We start from the raw sequence: 23,315 nt of genomic DNA, 5'->3' as shown, positions 1-23,315 counted from the left end.
TGCAACCTCCCAGGCACTGGGGACAGAAGACAGATTGAAATTGTGGAAACAGGAGAAGACATTTAAATATAAAAATGAAAACCTCTTTTCTTTTTTTCTTTTCTTTCTTTCTTTTTTTTTTTTTGTTTTTTTTTTTAAAAGACAGAAAATTGTTCTGGAAGTTCACAGGTATACAGTGGTACAGGCATATGCTCCTTTTTGGAACAATTTTTTGCATGATTCAGAATTATTTTGGACTGAGCACAACGAGGTTAAGGAGACTGCCCTGCTGCACTTGGATTCCATGTACCTGAATTTTGCACTTGGCTTCCACAAGCTGCAGTTTGGTCTGTGCAAGTTCCAGCTCCATCTCTCTCAGCTGCTTCTTCAGTGCATCCTTCTCATCATCTGCTTCTATGCCTTTATTCTCCGTGCTTACAGCAGGCAGCTTCAGTGCCCCCTCCTTACTGAAAATCTCACTGCAGTGTTTGCAGGCCATCACTTTACCCTGAAATACCCAGAAAGCTCATTTTTAATTCATGTTACAGGAGTTGCTGTGCTTCCTGGAAGAGCCATTTTTATGTTAGACTGGCTTTCTGTCAGTAATACTCGAACTAGTACTGCAGTTTTCATATTTGACATGAAAAGAATTTGAGAAGTTCATGAACAATTTCCGGGGTATATTAACCAGTATAAAAATTCCTACTTAGCATGCTCTGTCTAAGCACAGAGACTTTGCTCCTAGATTAGAATTATTCAAGCCTTCTTGCTACCAAAGCTTCATAATATTTTGCAGTATTTATGCCAGCACAATTCAGAAGAGTAAATTACACTCTCGGGACTTTTTGTCTTCCATAAAAGCACTTGACCAAATTAATACAGATTTTGATGTTTTAAAGAATACCAGGTAGCTTTTCCATATTTCCAGAAGCAAGCGAGCAGCCTGTGCTCACTGCAAGGGCCGATACTGTCCTGTTGGTGCTTGTTTAGCATCGGAGGGGATAGCCCTTTTTGCCAGTGACGCCTGACACACAACAGTAAGGTTCTCGTGCTACCTGGAGCGGTGAACCAGTTACTCATGGCTGAAGATGTAGCACAGCTGGCCTGGCTCGCACAAACTAAAACAGGATATTGAGCTATTTCAGCAGATTATAGGAACATCAATCCTAGAATTATTTTATCAATAACATAAAAAAGTCACTAAAAAGCAACAAATCAGGTTCAGCTTGAGTATTAAAGAAACAACTAGAAGCTATAGCAGAGGGAAAACAAAGCAGAAGGATGGAATTATTACCTGATCAGGAAACGTTTACCTCTAGTGCAGATGTTCCTGGTAAGGGAGTTTAGAGAAGGGAAAGGAACTGCTAGGGAAATTCTGGGGATGGCCCAAGCTGTGCCAATTACTTAAACCAACCCTGCTCAAATTACAGAAACCCAGATATAAACAGTGTCCAATTTGGCCAATTCTGACCCCTCCACTGTGCACACTGGAGAAGCAACATGTTTCCTCTTCTAGAGAGCCTTTTTTTTCCCCCATTTAATTAAAACATCCAAGTAAATACTGTCTCTCTACATTTTTTGCAGAAAGTATACATTTCAACAGGAAAAAGAAAAGCCAAGTAGGATATGCACTTCAGTTTGAGAGTTCCACCCTGTCTGATATAACATAAAGAACCGTGAAAGGAAATAGACCTTTTCATTGTTTACATCTGATGAAAAATGCATGTGGGGCTATCAGTGCAGCTGGGTGGACACCGCTGTTGTTACATTAAACTTCAATTCACACTTTGTTCTATATCCCTGGCATTTAGCAATACTTGCGTTAGAAACATCCCAATTCTCACCTTCACAACTTCCAGTTCATCTTTACTGGCCGCTTGTTGTTTTTCCAGCCGGGTACTCAGCTGGGAACAAATCTGGAGCAGAGAAAGCAGTCTCTTAGCTAAAGTTTACTGTACTAAAATAGAACCTGTGCTTTTTGACAATGCTTTTTGTTAGAGCCAACATTTCTTAAATTCTGCCTCACTCAGGTATATGCACTCCCCCTTAACAAATCCACTGCTGCTGATAACGAGACTGAAAAAAATAGCAGTATTCAATACAGAACCTGAACACGGAGACCGGAACATTTTATGGAAGAACTGGTTTATAATGTTTATGCTGCATTATGTCACAGAGTAAAGAAGCATTCACCCTACAGTACTAAAATTAGCTGAAAGACAGGTTATTCCTGATTCCCTAAAATTAGGAGACTATTAGGAAAACCACAAAAAGATTTATGACAAATTACAATGCTTGCTGTCCAAAAGCCTGAAATGTAGTGTATCTTATTTAAAGAATGAGATCTGCAACTCTGAAAATTCAGCCCTCGGAACAGGTTGAAAGAAGAAATACGAGAAAGCGTCTCTAGAACAGTACCTGTTTATACTCTGCTATAATGGCTGTGGTTTTCTTGATCTCAGATTCTGCCTTCTCTAGCTGCTTCCTGAAGACTTCCTTCAGCTAGCAATTGAAGGAGAGAAGTTACACAGTACACCGGAAGAAGTTCTCAAAATGCGTCATCAGATTGTTCTCTCAAAGTCTTGCTGTGTTTACAACAGGTCTACAGCTTCTTCTTACCAAATTCCAGTTCTTCAGACAAGTGTCTGATTTACTCGGTATACAAATACTTACTATATTCAGTTATAACCAAAAAGTCTATACTGTGATACAGTGTATCCCTGCTTAGAGAATTCTCCTGTAGGGTAATTCTCTTTCTCTGCGTTAAATGGTGGTACAGCGTGGTCCACAGAACACAAAACAAGAGCATTACTATTAAGTGGGTTTTACTGATTTTGTTTTTCTGCACACTGTCACACAAGGTTTGGGCAGACAGATTATTTGTTTGTTTGGAGATGGAACAGGAAGAAGAATCTCAGCACTATCACTCTCATCTCTGTAACAGGAGAAAAAAATCTGTTTTGGTCTGTGGCGCTGCATTAAAATACAGCTCACTCATTCCTCCACCATTCAGAACCACTAAATTTTGCGAGCCCTTTCAGTAGGAAAAAGGCCTCCACTGCCTTGTTTATAGCAAACGGAGAACTGCAACCTCCATTTTAGAGAGACACAAAGAATTACTGTTTGATTATTGTAACCACTGTTGTCAAATGGGAAAAATAAAAATCAGCATATCACTTTTGAAACGTACTTTCTGTATGTCAGTATTCAGCACATTAGATACGTAGGATTAAAAAACTAAGACTGAACAATTTGCAAAGAAGTATGAGGCCAGGTCGAGTCAGCAAAATTCTCCCAACCCTCAACTGTTCTGCTGTTGGTTCTAGCTTCAGACAGGAATATTCACAGCTTTATTTCAGTGAATCAGCAGCTGAATCCAGAATGGCCTCTTACAAGGCAACAACTCCTCCAGCTCCTTGTTTAGACAATTAAAAAAGGTCTGATTGTGTCTCCTTAGTTGCGATTGCTCACTACCAGTGAAAATGATTATTAGAATACTGGGAAGAGGACAAGGTATGGAAAACTGAACCTTCAGAGCTCAAGTAAAGGAAAACACTGAAAAACATACTTAAAAAAAAAAAAAACATTTACCCTGGCACTGTAAATTTTTAATTGTGACTGCACTTTGAAGACAAAATTCTTTCTGCAACTGCAACACATTCATATCCTTTTGCTTGCATTTCCTTACTAAATGGGAAAAGTTGGGGAATGCCTTACCTGAGCAGTTTCCTCTTCCTGCTTCCGTTTCTCTTCCTCAGTCTCTACTAGCTTCTGTTTGGTCAGGAGAAGTTCCTTGTTCAAAACATCTGCTTTGTCTTCAGCCTAGAATTAGAAACGCTGGTGTAAATCGGATGTTATCTGTGCCAATACAAATGTATGGGTATATACATCTCAGAAATATTGCAGATTCAGTTTCTAGCATTGCCTTTTCCTGCCCTCTGATGGCTCACCTAACCTATTTTTTATATGAAATTCCCATTATTTCACTGTGTTTCAACAACTGTGCAAAAGGACCCTATGCCCAGATGGTAAGTAATCATTGATACTATGTCCTAATACAAACCTAATACAAACAATGTTGTATAGGATATTTTTGTTGGGAACAATATTAATCTAAGTGAGGGCAGCATGATTTAGCTCCTGTGTAACTTCAGAAAACTCATTCCATTTTTGTATCTGTAAGCAGGGAAAGCAGATATTGTAGAAAACGTTAGGTGCCTGCACTGTATCTTACAAAGTGTCCAGGCGAAGACAAGTATAAAAGAGACAAACAGGACCATCAGATAAAGTGGTTTGTTTATCAGTGCAAATAAGTATTACCTGGAGAAACTTGATACTGTGTGTGTACTGGAGAATATGAATTTTCTCCTTTCTTTGAAGGGCCGGGCTTATGGTGAAACATACTGGGAATGCTTTGTTTTTGTGAGCACTATCCTCACTGGTCACCAGGAGAGAAATGTATTTCTCGATGTCTGGATATATCCTGTTGACCTCCCCAACTGGGAGATACACACTGCATCACACCACTCCTTCTGTTCAGTAGCTAGGTGCTAGAACAGGCAATGGTTGTGGTCAAATAATACTTAGTTTGCTGAAAATACAAGAGGGAAAATGGCATTGTAAACAACAAATAACAGTACAGAACTTGTCCCCGAGTTGCAGTTTGGTTTTCTACCACTGCTGGTGGTATTAGCTGATCCATCTGCCACAGTGTTAATTATTAATGATGGTGTTAGTGGCGATTGTGGGTAGCAGAAGCAGCTCCACCAGGGCCACAACTGAAGAGACGGATTGAGGATTGCTGCATTGCTTAGTGTGTATATGGCTGTATGGGAGAAAGGAAAACAAGCAGTGAAAGAATGGAAAATTGGTAAGATTGACATCTTAGAACAAAAGAACTCGGGGATTACAAGGATATTTTTGATGAAAGACCTGTTGAAGATGTGCTTTGAAGGAACTACAAATCTTTCCTCCTTTTATGTGTTCATTCCAGGTTCTCCAAGCACCTGCAGTGGTGTACGGTATCACCTGTCCTTGCAGATGAGGAGTGCAGCAGCACAAAGCTTTTCTTTCAGTGCCAGTGAACTGAGGCGGGGTGTGGGAAAACTTCATGGAGCCACTCTCGTCTACAGAAAGACTGCTAAAATGCAGGAGAGCAAGGAATGGGACTGGCAAAGGTATGTGCTTGGCAGCCTTGTCATGATACTTGAGAAAAAACAAGCATGGGCAGCAGCAGACATAAAGCTGCTTTATGTACAGCTATTCCCAGGGAAGATAGAGCACCTCAACACATTGCTTTTGGCCTTCACACAAGATTGCCCACTCCGTCATGCAAAGTGCATCTCTGCTTGCGTTTGCTTACCAAGACAGCTCAGATTTTTAGAATCACATGGATCCAAATCAGGAGAGCCTAACTGTCAAGGATCTGCCTACACAGAAATACAAATTGCACAACTGTGGTCAATGATGTTTACAATTCTGAGGTTAGATAAAGAAAGCCAAATAACTATGGGAAATCAAATTGAGAGGCCCTGGCGGGAAAAGATTTTACATTATAAAAGGCACTACAGCCCTCACTGAGCAAGGGACTAATCACGAGGTGTGGTGGAGTACGGCCCTCCTGTATTTAGTACCTTAATAATAGCTGTTACGGCATTTATCAATACTACATAAAACACTCCAAGAAAGAAGAGGGTTGAACGTGTGGTTTTCTGACAGCCATGTCTGAGATAAAAGGCTCTGAATGCTGCTGCCCTCCACATTCCAGTCTTCACAGGAAACAAAAGCAGTTATCAAAGGACACCCAGGAGCCCTTCTAATTTTTGGTGCCATGCCACTTCATTGTCTCTGAATTTTATTGGCTGTACTAAAACTGCTGTGAAAAACAGATCCACGTAAGGTGGTAGACATTCTGCAAGGCAACTTCCCTCGAAATTAGTCTTTCGAGGAGTACGTGGTACCTTTTTTGATACCTTTTTCAAGTAAATGTTCATTCTTTGGTATCTGCCTAAAGGTTATGGCTTACATTTTCTAAAACAATCCACAACAGAGAAGGTGCAGTCAGCGTAGGCAAGACACCACTGTGAGTGCCTACAGCTGCATGCATGTGGAAATCCAGCTTTCTGACTGCAACTAGAAGCGAGGTTGTCAGGAAAATAAAGGCACAAATAATTATACTTTTAATGTTGTGTTCATGCTTTCACTTGAGCACAAAGCAGGCCTCCTAAAATGCGTGTTGCCAAGTCTGAGCTGGGACCCATCTCTGTTAGCATTACCTGGTCCAGGTCATTTCGTAAGGCGATTTTGCTTGTTACAAGCTCATGGGCAAGGTCATCGTTCTCCTGCTCCAGCCGCATGCTTGCTTCTTGGAGCCTGCGGTTTTCCCTCTGCAGAAAGAAAGGAACAACCAGAAAACGAAGTTAATCCTTATCAATATTAAAGAGCAATAAGCGAGTATATTGTGTGTGTAAAACACTGAGAAGGCAAGAGTGCACATTAAGACAGGACTGCTGCTCTGGGAAACAACAGTGAATTAAGCCAGCAGTGCAAATGCAGCGATTCCACTTACATCCCAATGGTTATGCTGTGTCGCGTAAGTGACACACTGATTGTAGGTTTTCTCTGTCAAAAGTAAACACAGTCCTCTCCACAAAAGCACTTGGTTTCTGCTTGCTCATCATCAAAGTAATTAGGCAGATAAAATCCCACCCAGCAGCAGTGAACAGGGACCAATTAAGAGATACTCATAATAAAGTTTCCAATCATAAGTAGAAAGCTGTCCTGCTCCATTTTACAAAATTTTGTCTGCAGGAATCCATAAAAATAGTCCATTTTGTAGATGATGTAGTGCCAACCTCCCATCCTTTGCGGGACCAGTGAAGAACATCATTTAGCAGGGAACTCCCTACAGCTGCTGTATGGATCTATATTGCCATTTGTGGACTTTCTCTGTAACTTGCACCAGTGACAACAGTGCACGTTTTACAGGATACCTGCTGAGAAAAAGTGCCAGATGGAGAGGGGACCTCACTCCCTGGGCATGGGCCCAGAACCTGCTTGGCAGGCAATGCACAGCAACACAAAATGCAGAACTTTGAGACTGCAGGCCCTGGTCCTCGCTGCACTGCACTCCCTACCCACTCCGCACAGGCAGAAATGACTACGTAGAGCGCTAACTAGAGAGGTAAGTACACAGGAGAAGAATGAACAGTAGTAATTCATGTTTTTTAAAAATCAGTTTCAGTGACTGTTCTTCTAGGGCTGAGAAGCAGAATCATATTCAAAAGATGTCTGTGGGTCAGTGGACTTCCAGGAGTCCACATCAAAGACACATCTTCATCTTCATCTTCAGAAGAACACAGCCAGGTGGGACAGACAGAGGTGCCCTCCTCAAACGGATTTTAAGAGAGCAAAAAATACGCTGGCCTCCAGTCACACAATGACCGAGTATCTTTCATACCAAAAGAGACTGTAAAGGGAATTTGTGCGCTGTGGAAACTCAAGGAAAAATACTAAGTTCATATGGAAACTCATAGGTGGAGGAACAATAATATACATGCCGAGATTTCAAAAAGGACCTGTGCTCACTTGAAAGCTAAGTTATGTTCTCCAAGAAAAAACAGTAAAAGTGAATATATAGCAGCACTTAAGACAGCAAAAAAGTTCCAAGAGTTGTTCACTGAATGCCTTCCTACAAAATGTGATTTCTTTGCATAAGCACATTATTCACCTGTCTTCACTTCCTCCTGCTCACCAGCTACGCTCAGATATTTTTTTCTTTCCAAACTCACCACCATGAAACTGCAATTTTCCTTTCTGTTGCAAGAAGATTTTGCATGCTTGTCTTAAACAAAAAAGGACAACTACAGCTCTAAGAGGATGCTAAAAAGGGTCTCTTCTGTGTGGGAGCTTCCTCTGTGGCAGGAAGTAGAAGCTCTGCAAATACCCTCTCATTAATGTGACCCTATTGTGCAACTAGACTATGCACTGCGCTGTACAGGAAAGTAAGTTTGTTTCCTTTCCAAAAGATCGTACTTTAAATAACTTGTTTTGTAACAGAAACTGTAAGTAAAATACTTTTGTTTTAACATAGTTAAAATAACCACTGCTAAAAGACGCATAACTTTGGGGTCTTTTTTATTTTAATTGCACTGTATTCTGTTTGGGACAAGGAATTTTTAAAAGTAAAATTCTTCTGTAAGGGTATAAAGTGTAAAACCAAATTGCAGTCTTCAATAACAATAATAATTTTAAAAGGCTCTAATGTGTCTTTATTTCTGTATTTTGTTCAGACCATCTTGGAAATGTGGATTTTTACAGACACAGCTCTGCCAGTGAGCAGTTGTCAGAAAGTGACTTGAGTTCACCTAAAAACCAGGACCAGATCAGGACAGCATTGCTGCCAGGTGCTGCAGCACCAATACCTTTTCATAGGGATGTTGCTTGGAGGGAGAAATCAGCAAATTCTTAAGACTTCCACAAAATAACCCAGAAAGAAGTTTGCTTTAACATTTTTGCTATGCTTTTGCCAAAAGCTTCAGTGTCCGCAAAGCAAGCCGCACAATGTGAAGTTCAGAGTTCCTGCTTTGCATTCGCAGACAAGTGGGTAAGCAAGCTACGTGGTTGGAAATGCGCTATCCTCCTCTTAAACTAGAATTTACATGGCATGTTTTTAGGAAGTTAAAGATCTCTTACCTTGGGCATCCAGTCAATAGCTAAGAGATGTTTTTATCTCGTTCACCATACTTTTAATTTCCAGCGGAAAGTCTCTTATAGGGCCACCTTTACTCTTCCTCCACACAGGGCAGTATGTGCGATTAGATGGTTTGTCTTTTCCAGCTCCTCCCCCCAGATCTAGCAGTGAAAAACTGCCTCCTTCCTCAGGAGGAAACTCTTAATCTGCTTAAGTCTAAATAAAACCTAACGTTACACAGTAAAGACAAAAATAGCAAATAGCGCTTTTCACATGTAGCAAACTATTTTCAACGGCTCTGAAATATTTACAGGGTTTTATAAAATAACATTCGCAATGGCATGAAGTTCAACAGATGGAGCTGGTTCGTTACAGCAGGACTTGCATCACAGACAGCATTTTGTAACCTGGCATAAGCCAACTCATCAGACCTGCTCGTTGTCCTTGGTGTAAACAGACAGCTTCCTGCCTTTTCTTTACACACCACTAACAATTTACTGACTACAACGATTTCCTTCTCTTCGGCATTGCTCAGTTTCTACAATCAGTAACATAAGAGATTCCTCTTTCCCAAATTCCTCCTTCCGCTTACAAAAGGCAGCCGGTGAACTCTGGTTAGCTTTTAAAAGGAGGATACTGCATTTCCAAAAGGGACAAACACCGCTGATACATATAAACACAAATAAACTTACCTCCTGTAAAGTCACAGACCAAATACTGCTTTCAACCATTGGTGTAAAGACAGTGAAAACAGGATATAAAATAATTTTTAATACCAACGAAGACAGCCAAAAAAAAAACCGTTGCTGAATCTTCAGTGGGTTTTTGGTTCTGAGTTTTAAAGAGGATATACTCCAGCTTCCATCACACACTGGACGGAAAGAAGAAGGCAAATTTGAAAGCAGTAGGCAAGCCTCACTCAGCTCAGGAGGACTGAAAGGCTGAACTCCACCCTCTGCTCCCTTCCAGCCAGCACCAAGGAGCAATTCCTGACAAGATTAGTGGCGATGATGCATCCTCTCTGTGCTGCTACTCAAGCAGGGTGTAACGAGTCACAAACCTTGTTAAGCAATTCAGTGTCGCATTTTCTGATGAGCAAACACTGAAACCCCAGATCTTTGGGCATGAACAGATCCGCAATGGTGGAATGAAAACACTGATTAAAATTCACTTTTCTGGATGTGAGCAAACTGAAGTCTTCGTAAGCCCATTAGAAAGGGCTCTTGATTGTGGAGGAGCTCTGAAGGAAAACCCTGTGAACCTCCATCTAGAAACCCAAAAGGCTTTTACAGCAACTATCCAGGAAAACTCTCATGGGAAGCAACACAGAGGCTCCTGGAGGTGATTTGTGTTTTCTGTTTGTTGACTCTGAAGAAGCATTCCCAAAAATGCCCCAGCACACTTTTTTTAAAAACCGCAAACAAACAACAAGCCACATCAAGAGTTATCTTATGTTTTTCCTCATGACAGTTGCCATTCAGTTACCATGACTCTGAATAAAAATGACCAGTGTATTAATTTTTGCTTCCACTTCAAACATGCAAAAGGCTATTATGTCCAAATTACACATTTATTCAGAGAGACAACTTCTCCGTTGCACAACAAGGTCCACAGAGGAAAAGGTGTTTCTACCCTCAGAACAGAACTGTGTGCACAGGCAGGGTCTGCTTGCAAAACTCCAGTCCTTCTTTGTATGGTTATATCCTCTTTATTTTAAATCAAGAAGTCCCAAGCCCAACTCCGTCAATTTCCCATCAAGTCAACCAAAACCCTGTTACACGAGATGTTCTCAAACACAGAAAAAACCCCCATAATATATAGAAAAATATCAATCTGAACTATATTGCTATTTTTTCTGCACATGCAACTCACTTTTCCTCCTGGCTTCTATAGGCAATTTGTAATTTATTTTAACCAAAAGTCATGAAATTCGGTGACAAACAGCAATTTAGAACATATTTATTCTTGCACCTTTTAAAAATCTATCTGACAAAAATGTGAGTGATAATTTGTTATAAGCAATAGAAACTAAAGTGAAAAGGTGTCCATAAAAAATACATTTTTCCTAAATAATACTTGTAAATACAGAAGGAAACAAACACCAAAAATCATGGCACTCTTTAATACTGTTCTTTTGGTAAGTCAAATCACAATCAACATGTAAAATACGAGCTGGGCAGGAACTCCTGTGGCATGTAACACAGCTTATTATAGCACATGAATTTAACCTGTCAAGAAAACGCAACTGGTTAATGGCAGGCCAGATGTTGCAAAACCAGCCCTTTTCTGGAGCCTATGGAGAGTTTGGGGTCGGTGGGATTGGAGGAGCACCCTGCCTGGACCCAGCTGCCCTCAGGCAGGAAGCATCTCTTTCCTGGCGTTTCACAGGAGGCTGCTCAGCCCCACTGTTCCCGTGCTCGGGAACACCTCTAGGACCCAAAGCACTGGGGAAGAGAGGAAGAAGCACGCCACGCTCTCACACTGCTCTCATTTGGTCCTGGTCTCTCCTGGACGCCCGGGTGAAAGTCAGACCTGCACGGGAGAGCTGTGCCAGCTCCCGCGAGTTCCCTCCCCACCGCTCACAGCGCAGCAGGGATGGACCAGGAGGAGGAGACAGCAGTGCAGCAGGGGTCCCACTGCCATCGCAGTGGCTGCTCCCACCCCAGCGCAGCGCACGGCCCATCTCCTACTCTCTCAACTGTCCATCAAGCCATTTCCACTGAGGGCCATGTCACAGGCAGGTGTCTTACTCAAGACATCCTTCATCACTGCAACTCGGAAGTGCCAATGTCTCTGTGGTCCTGACAAATCTCTATTGGCAATAAAAACTAACATGCTGCAAACGACAAAAACTGTAACAGCTATAACTAAAAACTATGTACAGACTGAAAGCCTGTTTCCTTCTTGACCTATAAGAGGAATATTCTGCAGGGATCTCCACGCCAGCAATCCCATCCAAGAAACATCCCCTTCCTGGGCAGTAAACCAAAAACTCGTTTTGTTCTGGGAAGAGAAACTGTAAAAATTACAACGATGTAGGCCTTTAGGGCACAGCCCACACAGAGAGCGCACAAGGCCAGAGGGAGCTAGCAGCAACGCCACACTCACAGGCAATACTGGCTTTTCAACAGCGTAGACTCAGTCCTTTCCCAAACCAGGCCCGGCTGGGCAAAGTCTAGCACTGATGCTGCCAAAATGAAATGCATTTCTAAACACAGGGGCTGCAGAGTGATCATTTAAGGGACAAGCGAAGCTGGCTCTCCACTTTCTGCCTGCGAGGATCCACACAGTTTGCGTTTCTTGCTGCCCTTTGGAAACACTCTTGAAATGTCGATTCCTACCAACCTCAGCTTGACACATTAATAAAATCAAACAAGCAAGACAAGGAACAGAGAGCACTTATAAGCATTTCTCCATGACACCCATCAGCTGAAGAATGCGTCCGAACTTTGAACTTAATGTGCAGCTAGCCAGTTACAGGGACTCTCTCTAATCACAGCATCGCCAAGAGGATCAGACCCAATCCGGCTTAATAAAAAAATCACACAGTGAGTTGCAAAAGAGCAAGCCAAAACCCTGGGCTGTGATCTTGACTGTGACAGTGACTCACACAGTGGCCGAAGAGTCACTTTCTATATACTCATTTGCAGCTTGGCGATAATGTTCTTCACTGTCCATCACCCAAGATTAACTAGTTAATATGCTTCCACAGAGCTTTAAAGAAGCCTTATTTGTTTTCTAAGTCTTATTTAAATTCCACAGTACTATAAGTGAACCACTGGAAAAATACTTAGTCAGCAGCAAGTTGTGGTTTTTTCTACATAGGTCATACTCACTATTGGCTCTCGGCTGCTACAGCAGTCCCAGTTCTCACAGACAATAAAATCTACACCCTTTGACATCAAAAGAAATATACTCAAAACATAATTTTTCACAGGTAAATACTTTTTTTTTTAAAAAAAGTCAGTTTTACTTGGTCTGTACCTGTAACTGTATCTCATCACATTTGTGAATTATGGCATAGTCTTTCACTACAGATTTTCATACTGTGGTTTCCTGAACATGGTGCAGTTTCCTCACGTTCACAGACCACATAAACCTGTTGCTCCCTATATGATTATTTACGACTCCACACTCCTGGTGGACTCCATACCAACTGCAATGTCACTTAACATATTAAGGCACAATGAAGAACAGCAGGAAAACAGTACAGGTATATGTAAGCAATGTCAGTTCCCAGTTAACCTGGCCAATGGGCAGTAAAGTGCTTCATCTCTGGCAGCTTCACCTAAAGAAAACTGAATTTTATAAAACAGGGTAAGCAATAAATGGATCCTGAACACTAAGTGAAGTATATGCCTAGAGGCAGAGCCTCCATCACACAAAAATCTATGGCAACAGAATGTAGCAGTGACAATAAAAGCAAATACATTGGAAAGATAAGCAATGCTGATCCAAAATTAAAGAACTATTCTTTTTTGGTGAACTATCAAGCTATCATATTAATAACTGAACCTTTATTTCTCTGCTGCTTTAAAGCAGGACATTTATCGCTGTTAATTCTATTGCAGTAGTACCTTGGGACCCCAGGAGAGCTCTGGATCCCACTGTACTAGGCATTATATTAACAAAAAATTACTAACGCTTGGTATAAACAGAGATGAATAACAAGGATCATATCAGTCAAGGAAGAGTTCATCTTCCAAAAGTCTTTGTGGATGCCACTGCACACAACTTGTGCTAGAACAATGTGTATTTTCTCCTTTTTGTGTCTGTAGCTGAGAATCAAACTTTGTTTCTGCGTCTCATGAAGATCTCCCGTAAAAGTGCAACAGCAGGAGAGTTACCTACAAACATATAAACTGAAAGAAGAAAAATATTATATGTGGCTACTTGCAGATGTCTTGAGAGTTACAAATGGTGCTTGAAATATTCCTGGAAAAAACTCTTAAGTCCAAGTGTTCAAACTGCTTGTTCAAGAAAGGGGATGAGTTTCACCTGCCACTTAACTTCCCTAAGATCTGCATTGGCGTATCCCAGAGAGGTGAGCGCAGTACACGCACCTCTGCTTAACTGCTGGAACTGAGTCACTCCCCAAGGGATTTAGCCAATGAAACAGGTTCCCATATAGCATCTCCCGTACCTTGTATCTGTCCATAGGATCTTCCTGCTGCAGCTGACTCTCTCGCATTGTTTGGTACTCTCTCTCATATTTCTTCAGCTTTTTTGTTGGCACCTGTGGAACATATTTGGAAAACATGCATTTAAAGATCAGAGGAACACTGGAAAGGCTGTCTGAAGGCTCTCCTTGCAAACAGGAAGCCAAGGAAGTGCTGGAAAACCGCTGCTGAATAAAGTCGCTCCCCATTGCCCCCCCTTCCCTACTCAGCAAGCCATGTCAAACACTTACCAATACAGTTCACATCAACAGAAATCTTTCTGTGCCTACTGTTAATTATTCAAATATTTAAAGGAAAACAAGAGTGAAGTAGAGTAATTTTAATAAGAGTAACAAGAAGGAAAAAAGCGTGAACGACAGGAGTGAGAGAACAGGGAAGAGGAAAATATGCTTTCATAGGTATGAATCAACAAAACAATGACTTAGCAAGAAAACTGTTAAAAGTGAGATTAGAAGAAAGGAGCGTGTACGCAAAAGGACTGGACAATTCCCTGGGGGAGATCAGAGTAATGTTTTTTATTGCTGAAGGAGTATTAATGTCTAAATTATAGCTTGTGACCAATGCTCTCATGAAGTCTGGCATCAGACTCCTCCTAGGCAAAGGTGGAGACGCTGCAGTGCCCGCTTCCAGCCGCAGCAGGGAAACAGTGAGGCGACTACATAGAAATCACAAGCAAATTCAGTAAACAACCGTGCAGAAAGGTCAAGTCCCAGACAGCTTGATTTCTGGGAAACCACAGCTTCAACTTAAAACAAGGTAGACAAATAACACCTGTATTTTTTTAAACAAAGCATGGAGATCCTCTGCTTTACTTTAACCTTTTAATTGGGTACGCTGCGCTATATGAGCGATCCCATCTCTCTCTGGAGACCTTTAATAGCATTACTCTGTCCCCACCGTACAACAACAAGAAGCCGGCCCTAAGTGTCAAGTCATCTGCTGGCAGCTGGAAAGATCCCTAACGCCATGTACCGTCATGACTTGTAAACATATGCTTTTCCTGGATCTGTTATGTATGTATCTGTTCCTTTTGCCTATATTGATCGTGTCTAGCTGACTCCTGGTGTGAGGACATGCCACTGTCACCTTGCCTTAGGGCAAACAATTACTGCCAATGAGCAGAGATACGCGTTTACATGTAGTTTTGGTGCTGTTTTCCCTTTATTGGTTTTCAGCCAAATACCTCCTTCCTCTGCAGTACAGGAAGGGACCAAGCAAGTTCTCAGTGTCGCTGCAGAGGCCTCTGGGAGGTACACGTAGAAAACGTGAAACCCGTGATCTGCAAAGCACAATGGACAGGGAGCACTAATAAAGCAGTACCAATGCCCACAATTACTGATGAAATCTTAAACCAACCCCCCTAAAGAAAGCAAAGAGAAAAGGGTAAATGTAAAAACATGAAGCACTGGACAAACATACAAGAGAATTTAACTTGGATGACACTTAATAGCGCAAAACACAATGAAATGAAAATGAAAATCAGAGGTGCTTTTTTATGTTTCAACTGAGCAACATTCAAGATGCAAACCAGCCCATTTTGTCTTAGCTGCAACTTGAAACTGTTGAGGCTACTTAATATTCAAGAATAAGAAATCATTTCCAAGTAGTATTCTAAATGAAGTGAACCAACCACACATCCAAAGCCTAATCTATTCCCTCTTTCCACAATTCTTACTGTGATCTTATGCAGAGAAGCAGATCAAGGCTCCCAGGCTGGGGTGTTACGAGGACACCCTCCAAACCTAGTTCTCCTGTGCTGTTGTGGAGTTTTGTGCTCCAATATGCTACCAGCACAAAATGAAGATAAATATGAGGGAGACGTTGTGGCGCAGTATTGCAAAAGATGCAACATAGGTGTAACTTAGAAGATGATCTGTTCAACCAAAGATTGTCCTGATTTTTTATGCTTTTCACTAAGACTGGATAAAGCCTTTAAAGTACACATAAGAAGTAAGTCTCACTGCACAGAGACACGAACCTCCCATCCATGCAGCTGCATGAATACCTCCCCCACCACCATTTTCCCCACGTTTACATGAGCAGTGCCGTATGCAGCCCAGCCCGGTGCTGGGTGTCGGGGACTGCTTCCACTGACCACCGCAGCAACCCACCAACAGCTTCACCTTTACAGCTGCCTGGAGCAGCATCCCCCTTTTCGCTTTAACCACAAGATGTGCTTAAATTACTTGTGAACGAAAATCATAGTTCTTTCTATAATCCAGAAGATACAGGCAAAATACAGCATAAAGGTAATGATCTGAGTAAGTAACTCTTACCAAGAGAGCAAATGGGATATAAAGCACCGCTATGACCCAAATGCCTACACTGAGCACTGTGCCACAGCTGTCCCTCACCAGGGAGGCTGAGCCTGTACATGAAGAGATGACTGCTGCTTCTTGGTAACACAACCTCACATGCAGCAGCCACCAGCGTGCAGCTCTCCTTGCATGTTTTTTAAATGTTAATTTTTTAAGCTGCCTGAGAGCAGCCTTATTTCTCTGGTTTCACCTTGTATGAGCTAAGGCAGAATTTAACTTGCACAGAGTCTATCTGGCACTTAATCATCCACCTCGACAACACCAGAAACTAATCTGAACATGTTACATCAAAAACCATATGATGAGCAGGGGAGAACGAGCATCAGCTGCTTCGTTTAACTCTGCTCTCCACTGCCTTCACAGTCCCTGTTTCCACTCACTGACAATTCACAACCATTTCTTAATGCATGGTAACTCTTCCCACCAACCGTTCTTACCTATATGTTCTCAACTTTACTTTCTTAAATTTTAAGTCATAGCTGTGAGTAGGACCACACGTGGGTCCTCTGTGGCTTTATGGGGGATGAGGTACTTCTTTCACCATTACAGGAGCTATCCATGGCTGTGGCCTGGGATGAAGGGTGGTCCATGTGCCTGGCATGCTCTCCAGCAAGCAAACCGCATGGCAACACTTTCTTAGCAATGTTAACAGTAAATAATCCGTGAAACAGGGATCAAATCACAAAAGGTGTAAGCATCAGGGTGTAAGCATCATGTTGTGACATAGAAAACGGCGTCTGTGCTCGCTGAAAGAATATCCTGACTTATGCATGTTAGTATCTATTTCTTAACTGGAAAGTAGTACCTAACACAGTGAAAGTCTATTTTAAGGGTTTGGGGGTGGGTGGGAGGGTGGGGGAAATTCCTATTAGAAAACCAGTCCATACTAATCCACTTATCCCATAAAACAAAAACTTGAGCAGGTATGCTTAATAACTTTGGCAGGGACTATGCTTCACTGTTATTGTCTATTCAGCCACATTACTCAAAGGAGTTTGATAATTTATTACAGCACTTTCTTCTTCTGGGTATACACTAATAAATGAAAAAAAAAATTTAAAAGCCCATTTCCATATTCCCCAATTTAATTCCCTGAAACAGTTTGTGAATTCAACAAGGGACTTCTCTGTAAGCCCTTTCATAAGTAAGTACATAGTGCTAGCTATGTTTCAATCTTCATGGACTGCTCCTGAACAAAGCATGCTCATAAATTTTCTGTAAAAGCTTCTGCAATATTGGTTTCTTCTTTCTTTAGCACCATGGGGTATATTGGCTAGAACTGATGGTTATCAAATTTAGGAGGCTCTTGTGGCTTATAAACATTGCTCATCTGTTTATCTCAGTATCTTATCTCCTTGACTCATTTTATTTTATTGTGTTCAAGCATAAAATCATGTCACAACTAGTTGTACGTACAGAAAAAGCTATGCAGAGCTTCTTAATAAAACATCCACACAGAAGAACTGAACAAGCAAAATCTCTTTCTGAAAAAAACCCAGCAGGCTACTGCATTGAACACTCAAAGGACTCACCGCAGTGAGGTGATATGTGGCAGGTGAGAAACAAACATACTTTGTTTTTAGCTGCCTCCCTGTTCAGACATGGCTGGAAAGATCTGCTTCACCTTCTCTGGCAATCCTGCGCACAGGCAGTGTGCCGAGCATCAGCATCCACTCAGCTCCAGGAGACCTTTCCGTCATTCTGCAATTTCTTCAGCTGTTTACAGACAGTTCAGTCTGACCTTGCTGGATTAATAAATAACACATCTATGACTCCTTCCTCCGAAATGTTTTATTGCTCTAATGAAGCACGAGCATTCAGAAGAGGTAGTTATCATTATGTTCATTTGACAGCCAGGGAAATGGAAGCAGAGCTGTAAAGTGATTTCCTGAACATATTGAAGACAGCCAGAGGCTGATCCAGACAGAAAAATCCTATTAACTGATTTCTAATTTCCAGCACCGCCACAATGCCAGACTGAGCAGAGTATCTCTTTCCCAGAGTGCCACTTCTTTTCTCTATCTAGCACTGCATAAACACTCCAAAAATAGATCGCTCCATCACACTAACTGTAGCCAACATTCTGTGATCTCTGCACTCTTAATATTTTTCCTCTCTAGTTCTCACCTCAGTGAGGAAGGGAAAAAAAAAAAAGAAGAAAGCCAATTAACAAAATGTGCAATGCTTTCCTGTCCCATTCTTTGAAGCAGGTGACTTAATTTTCTGTTTCACTGGCGATGGATTTGCTTGGTATTTCAAGATTGAGGTGGGGGACTTGCATCCCTCCAAAAACAGTGTTACACTGTGTGCTGAAGACATGCGGAAGACCCCGAGCTTACTTTGGGCAAGCACTGGTAGCAACTGCAGGCACTGGCCGCAGCCCAGCTTCCCTTTTATCCATCCATCACACACATCTCGGGCTGCGATCCCCATGATAAGTCCAGACTTTTCCCACTGCTGCAAAGCAGGACCATTTCCAAGCACATGTGATGCCTGGGAGCCTGGCTCAGAGGTGATGGGACCAGCCGGGGACCAGCCTGAGCTCAGCCTGGGCTCACTCAGACTTGGCTCAGCCCTTGCACACAGCCACAAGTACTGGCTGCAAGTGGCTCTCACAAACCACTGCTACGTGTGCCCCTCTTGAGGAGATCTGAGTTACGCTTGTGCGTACTTAATTTTCTTCACATTATGATTTAAAACAATATTAAAAGCAAGTTAATTTCAAAATGACACTTGGTTCTCCACAGTGTGTCATATGAAGACTGTAAGCTTTAAACAGAATCTCAGACAGCAGATTAGCGACAACAAATTTCAAATCACACGCATCATCTTAGTTCATGCTCAAAGTTGTTGTATCAATTTGTTCTAGTTAATACTTCATATTTAAAAGACAACTAAATAAGGGTCAAGGAAGGATAATATAGCTCTATTTAAACACTTTATTAGGCCAAATTAAGGCTTTAATGTAAAAAAAACCATATGAAGACACTAACTCAGTGCTCTCCTGGTCTGTGCAGTCATTGCTATGCATAACTGTGTCGTCCTTTTCTTAAAATGTGGTTGCCAAAAGGCATGAAGAAGTATCCTACAGTATCTGTCACTGGGAATAAGATTCAGAAGTAGATAAGCAATTTATTTTTCTTTTGGGAGGATGCAGTGATGGAAAAGAAAGAACAAAACCCACAGTAACATGTTGACACAACAGACTCGTCTCTTGGATTAGACTTTAAAGAGGGTGAGTGGGATGTCATATTTAAATATTGCACACTACAATCTGAACAACTGTATCTCCAATGAGATATTAGCCACAAGCATGAAATTTGAGAAGAAAAAGGGCAAATCATAATTTCTCACAAAACTCTCTTTGCGCTGGGTAGTCTGCAAAGAAGAAAATCTGCAGCATTCATTTGCAGAAAAAATGTACAGATTAAAATCAGCTGCTACCTAAAGAAAATTCACAAGCTGGAACACAGCTTGAAGAATTCCCATTTCTCCTTTTGTCACCGTGCGGTGAAGGGCTCGCTGATAACAAGCGGTTTCACCACAGGTTTGAAATCAAATGGAACAGCCCTCATCAGTGTTTCACCTAGCTACAGCATCGCATTCAGGACCCAGACATCCCTCAACTCTAAAACACACCACAAATCTCATTAAACATTGTCTAACCCCTGTTTTTGGGGCAACATGATCAAAAAGTTTTTGTGAAGCAGCCTCTCACACATCTGATTCTAGCATTATCCTCATCGCAGCCTGGCTTTGGGCAAGCTTGCAGCACAAAACGTGCAGTGCTTGGGCTGATTATCCACCTCTCATTGCAGTGGATGAAGGTGGGTCCATGGTGCTGTTATTCTGCTCGAGCTCGCATGTTGCACACAGCACAATAAAAGCCCTGAATGTCAGATGCTATTTTATCATCTCTGCCAGCAGGAAGGAGATGTTCCCTGAAATTCCTTGGAAACGTACATTGTGTTGGAGAGATCGTCTGCTTCATGCGTGCCTGTCTGAATGCCTGCTGCAGAACAGCATCTCTCTCCACCTGGCTTTTGGAAAAAAGAAGAACTTACAGAAATGCTCTTTTTATATCAGCAAAGCAGCTTGCTCCACACCAGCACACCTAAGTATCCCTTCCTTGCAGGGGGAGAGTTTTCTTCCTTCAGCAAGTCACCTCGTTGCCAGCTCTGTAGGTGTAAGACCTCCTGAAGAGAGTTTTCAGGATAACACAAATCCAATTTGAAAGCTGGCTGGAGGCAAAGGAAACCTGCTTTGCTGTGAATTTTTATTTTTATTTAATTCTTCCACATCAGTTCATTATCAAAATATCTCAATTGCAACTGAGACACCCAGAGGAATTTATAAAAAGAGGGGAAAGGCAGGTTGCAAAATTTACAGAGTACCTGCACAATTTACTGTGATTCAAAATGGCAGTGGCCGCAGTCAGTGACGCTGGATGATTTCCAACACCATATCCTTTTGTCAGATTTTAATCTCTAGAATGTATTTCCATTCACCTAAACCTGCTGAACCTGGCATAACACATTATTCTTCCATAGCCCTGCTGTTTAAAGATCTGCTTAGTTAGGCTCAGTTAGCAATACAGTTAAGTAAGTTAAAAGAGTAAGCTGAGACCGAGAGATATTCAATAAGCCTCATTGTACAGCAATCCAGTGGCAACACAGGAAAAGAGAACGAGAAATTCAGATTCCCTGAACTGTAGCTCTAAACACCGGCGTCTACTTTTGCACTCATCACACTGCTTGTGTTTGAGAGGCACATATATTGACTGCAGAGGAATCTGCATTTAAAAAAAAAAAAAAAAGCTCAAGGAAAGCATGTTCTGCCTTGTGGCAGAGGCTCTTCAAGACACTCCTCTTCAGATCCCCAAATCACTTTTCAGCACTCAAAAATTCATTTTCACTTTGAGATATGGAGGGCTTATTATCCACTTCAACTCTATTTGTTTTAGCAAAAAAGAGACACCCTGAGTGGCTTAAAAGCAGTGCTTGAAAATGGCTGATTATTTTATATACTTGCAGCTGATGTCTAGCAGCTCACCCAGACAAAAAGTGCTTCCTCTGGCGTACAGATAAGGGCTTTAGCATTGAGATGCTGTCGTGGTTTAACCCCAGCCGGCAACTAAGCACCACGCAGCCGCTCGCTCACTCCCCCCACTGGGATGGAGGAGAGAATCGGAAGGGTAAAAGTGAGAAAACTCATGGGTTGAGATAAAGACAGTTTAATAGGTAAAGCAAAAGCTGCGCACACAAACAAAGCAAAACAAGGAATTCATTCACTGCTTCCCATTGGCAGGCAGGTGTTCAGCCATCTCCAGGAAAGCAGGGCTCCATCACGCCTAACGGTTACTTGGGAAGACAAACGCCATCACTCCAAACGTCCCCCCCTTCCTTCTTCTTCCCCCAGATTTATATGCTGAGCATGACGTCACATGGTATGGAATGTCCCTTTGGCCAGTTTGGGTCAGCTGTCCTGGCTGTGCCCCCTCCCAGCTTCTTGTGCACCTCCAGCCTTCTCAGTCGGTAGAGCATGGGAAGCTGAAAAGCCCTTGACTAGTGTAAGCGCTGCTCAGCAACAACTAAAACATCGGTGTGTCATCAACATTGTTCTCACCCTAAATCCAAAACGCAGCACTGTACCAGCTACTAGGAAGGAAATTAACTCTATCCCTGCCGAAACCAGGACAGATGCACACCGTGAAAGGAAACAGCTATGTCCACTTTGTCAGCAAGCACCCATTTTGCACTTAAATTGGCTCTGGTCAACAGGAATACTGTGGTTAAGGATACAAATATTTGAAACATTCTGGATGGAAAATATCCGGGTACAGGTCATTCTTATTATTCAACATAACTTAAAGAATGCCTGAACAACGAGATCTCTGCTACAAAAGACTATATAGGGTAAATGAAACTACCTATATATCCCAAGGCCACAGATTAGGATCAGATAACTGGGGGAACTGACGCTCTGACCAGCCATCTGGGACAAGGCCCTGCTCTGCATAACACAGTTACTACGAACAGCAGCAGTTTTTCCAGCATGGAATTTATTCATTGGTTTGTACCTCATAACATAACAGTTCCATGTGATTTTGTGTGTCTTACATACACGCACCTTTTGGTATGCAGCATTTGGTACTAAAGGTTTTATACGTATCCTCGGTGACTATGCAAAATTAGACCTCAACTCTCCCCCATTTAGAGGTACATCATTCATTTTGATTTACATCTAACCCATGCCCGCAAAAATTTTAGAGCTTTGATTGTATTTCTTGGCACATCACAGCAATAGAAGAGAAGGGCAAGCGGGAAGACAAGTGCAGTCTTCACCACCATCCCTGTGACAACAGAATCAGAAATTCAGGAAAAAGTCCCCGGTGATTTTCTTGCATCACTTAGCAGAGAAACAACCTCTCCTAGCTGTGCTGTGTTAGGGTGTGCTTTCCAACCTTGTTTATCCTGAAACTAACACAGACCTGTCTCACAATCACACTTATGGAAAACTGCCGACACAAGGCTAGCAACTGGTCAGTAACCAGGTTCAAAATATTGGTATTACCAAGGCTGTAAAACCTGTCACACTGAACGTAATAGTCCACAGAGTCAACAGCTTTCAGCTAATAAACCCCTGGCTGAATACATCTTCTGAAACCTGCCACGAGACTGGTGAAACCAGCTGTCTGTCAGACTAGATTCTGACTCTGCTGCGTTATCAAGCCACATCTTGTCTCCTGTCACACTCCATGCCCAGCACAAGGGCGACATTAAAAAAAATCCTACTTCCTGAAACGGAGGATGGGTGGTAGATCGCAACTCTAAACCATATGCCCGGGTAAGCTATATTCATCAGTAAAGTACCTCATAGTATTCTTTGAACACACGTGGTAATATTATTTTAGATCAATTCTGTGTCACAGTATCAAGAAAATTGTAATGCTGTCACACTATAAATCTGCATCTTTAAAATCACCGTCAGGCTTCTCTGATGTGTGGTGAGGTCCTTGATGTTAAAATACCTTTCATTACTTTTATAAATATTTCAAACCCACAAGCTACTAATAGCAATTACTTTTTAGTGCATTACTCCACTAGCAGAAAATACATACCTTTTCTATATTAAAGCTGAACCATT

The 23,315-nt window shown here is 41.9% G+C and overlaps 1 protein-coding gene across 8 annotated transcripts in view; it reads right to left on the bottom strand.

Annotated features, from left to right (window-relative positions):
• Positions 1-23,315, bottom strand: part of RABGAP1L (RAB GTPase activating protein 1 like) — a 265,566-nt gene that overhangs the window by 6,050 nt on the left and 236,201 nt on the right. For 7 of the 8 annotated variants that reach the window (XM_076339624.1, XM_076339623.1, XM_076339625.1 and 4 more), the window contains 6 exons: positions 13,815-13,907; positions 6,255-6,365; positions 3,697-3,801; positions 2,398-2,481; positions 1,824-1,895; positions 290-487 (listed from right to left, as the gene is read on the bottom strand). In XM_076339624.1, the coding sequence (XP_076195739.1) occupies positions 290-487; positions 1,824-1,895; positions 2,398-2,481; positions 3,697-3,801; positions 6,255-6,365; positions 13,815-13,907 (663 nt within the window). Of the gene's footprint in view, positions 1-289; positions 488-1,823; positions 1,896-2,397; positions 2,482-3,696; positions 3,802-6,254; positions 6,366-10,907; positions 13,534-13,814; positions 13,908-23,315 lie in introns of those variants that run through there. The other variant, XM_076339626.1, reaches the window with a different exon arrangement.

The sequence above is a fragment of the Aptenodytes patagonicus genome, chromosome 5 (assembly GCF_965638725.1).
Source record: "Aptenodytes patagonicus chromosome 5, bAptPat1.pri.cur, whole genome shotgun sequence".
In the NCBI taxonomy this organism is placed as follows: Eukaryota; Metazoa; Chordata; class Aves; order Sphenisciformes; family Spheniscidae; genus Aptenodytes; species Aptenodytes patagonicus.
Note: the sequence above shows the minus strand (reverse complement) of the source record. Positions and strands in the feature narration are given on the sequence as shown.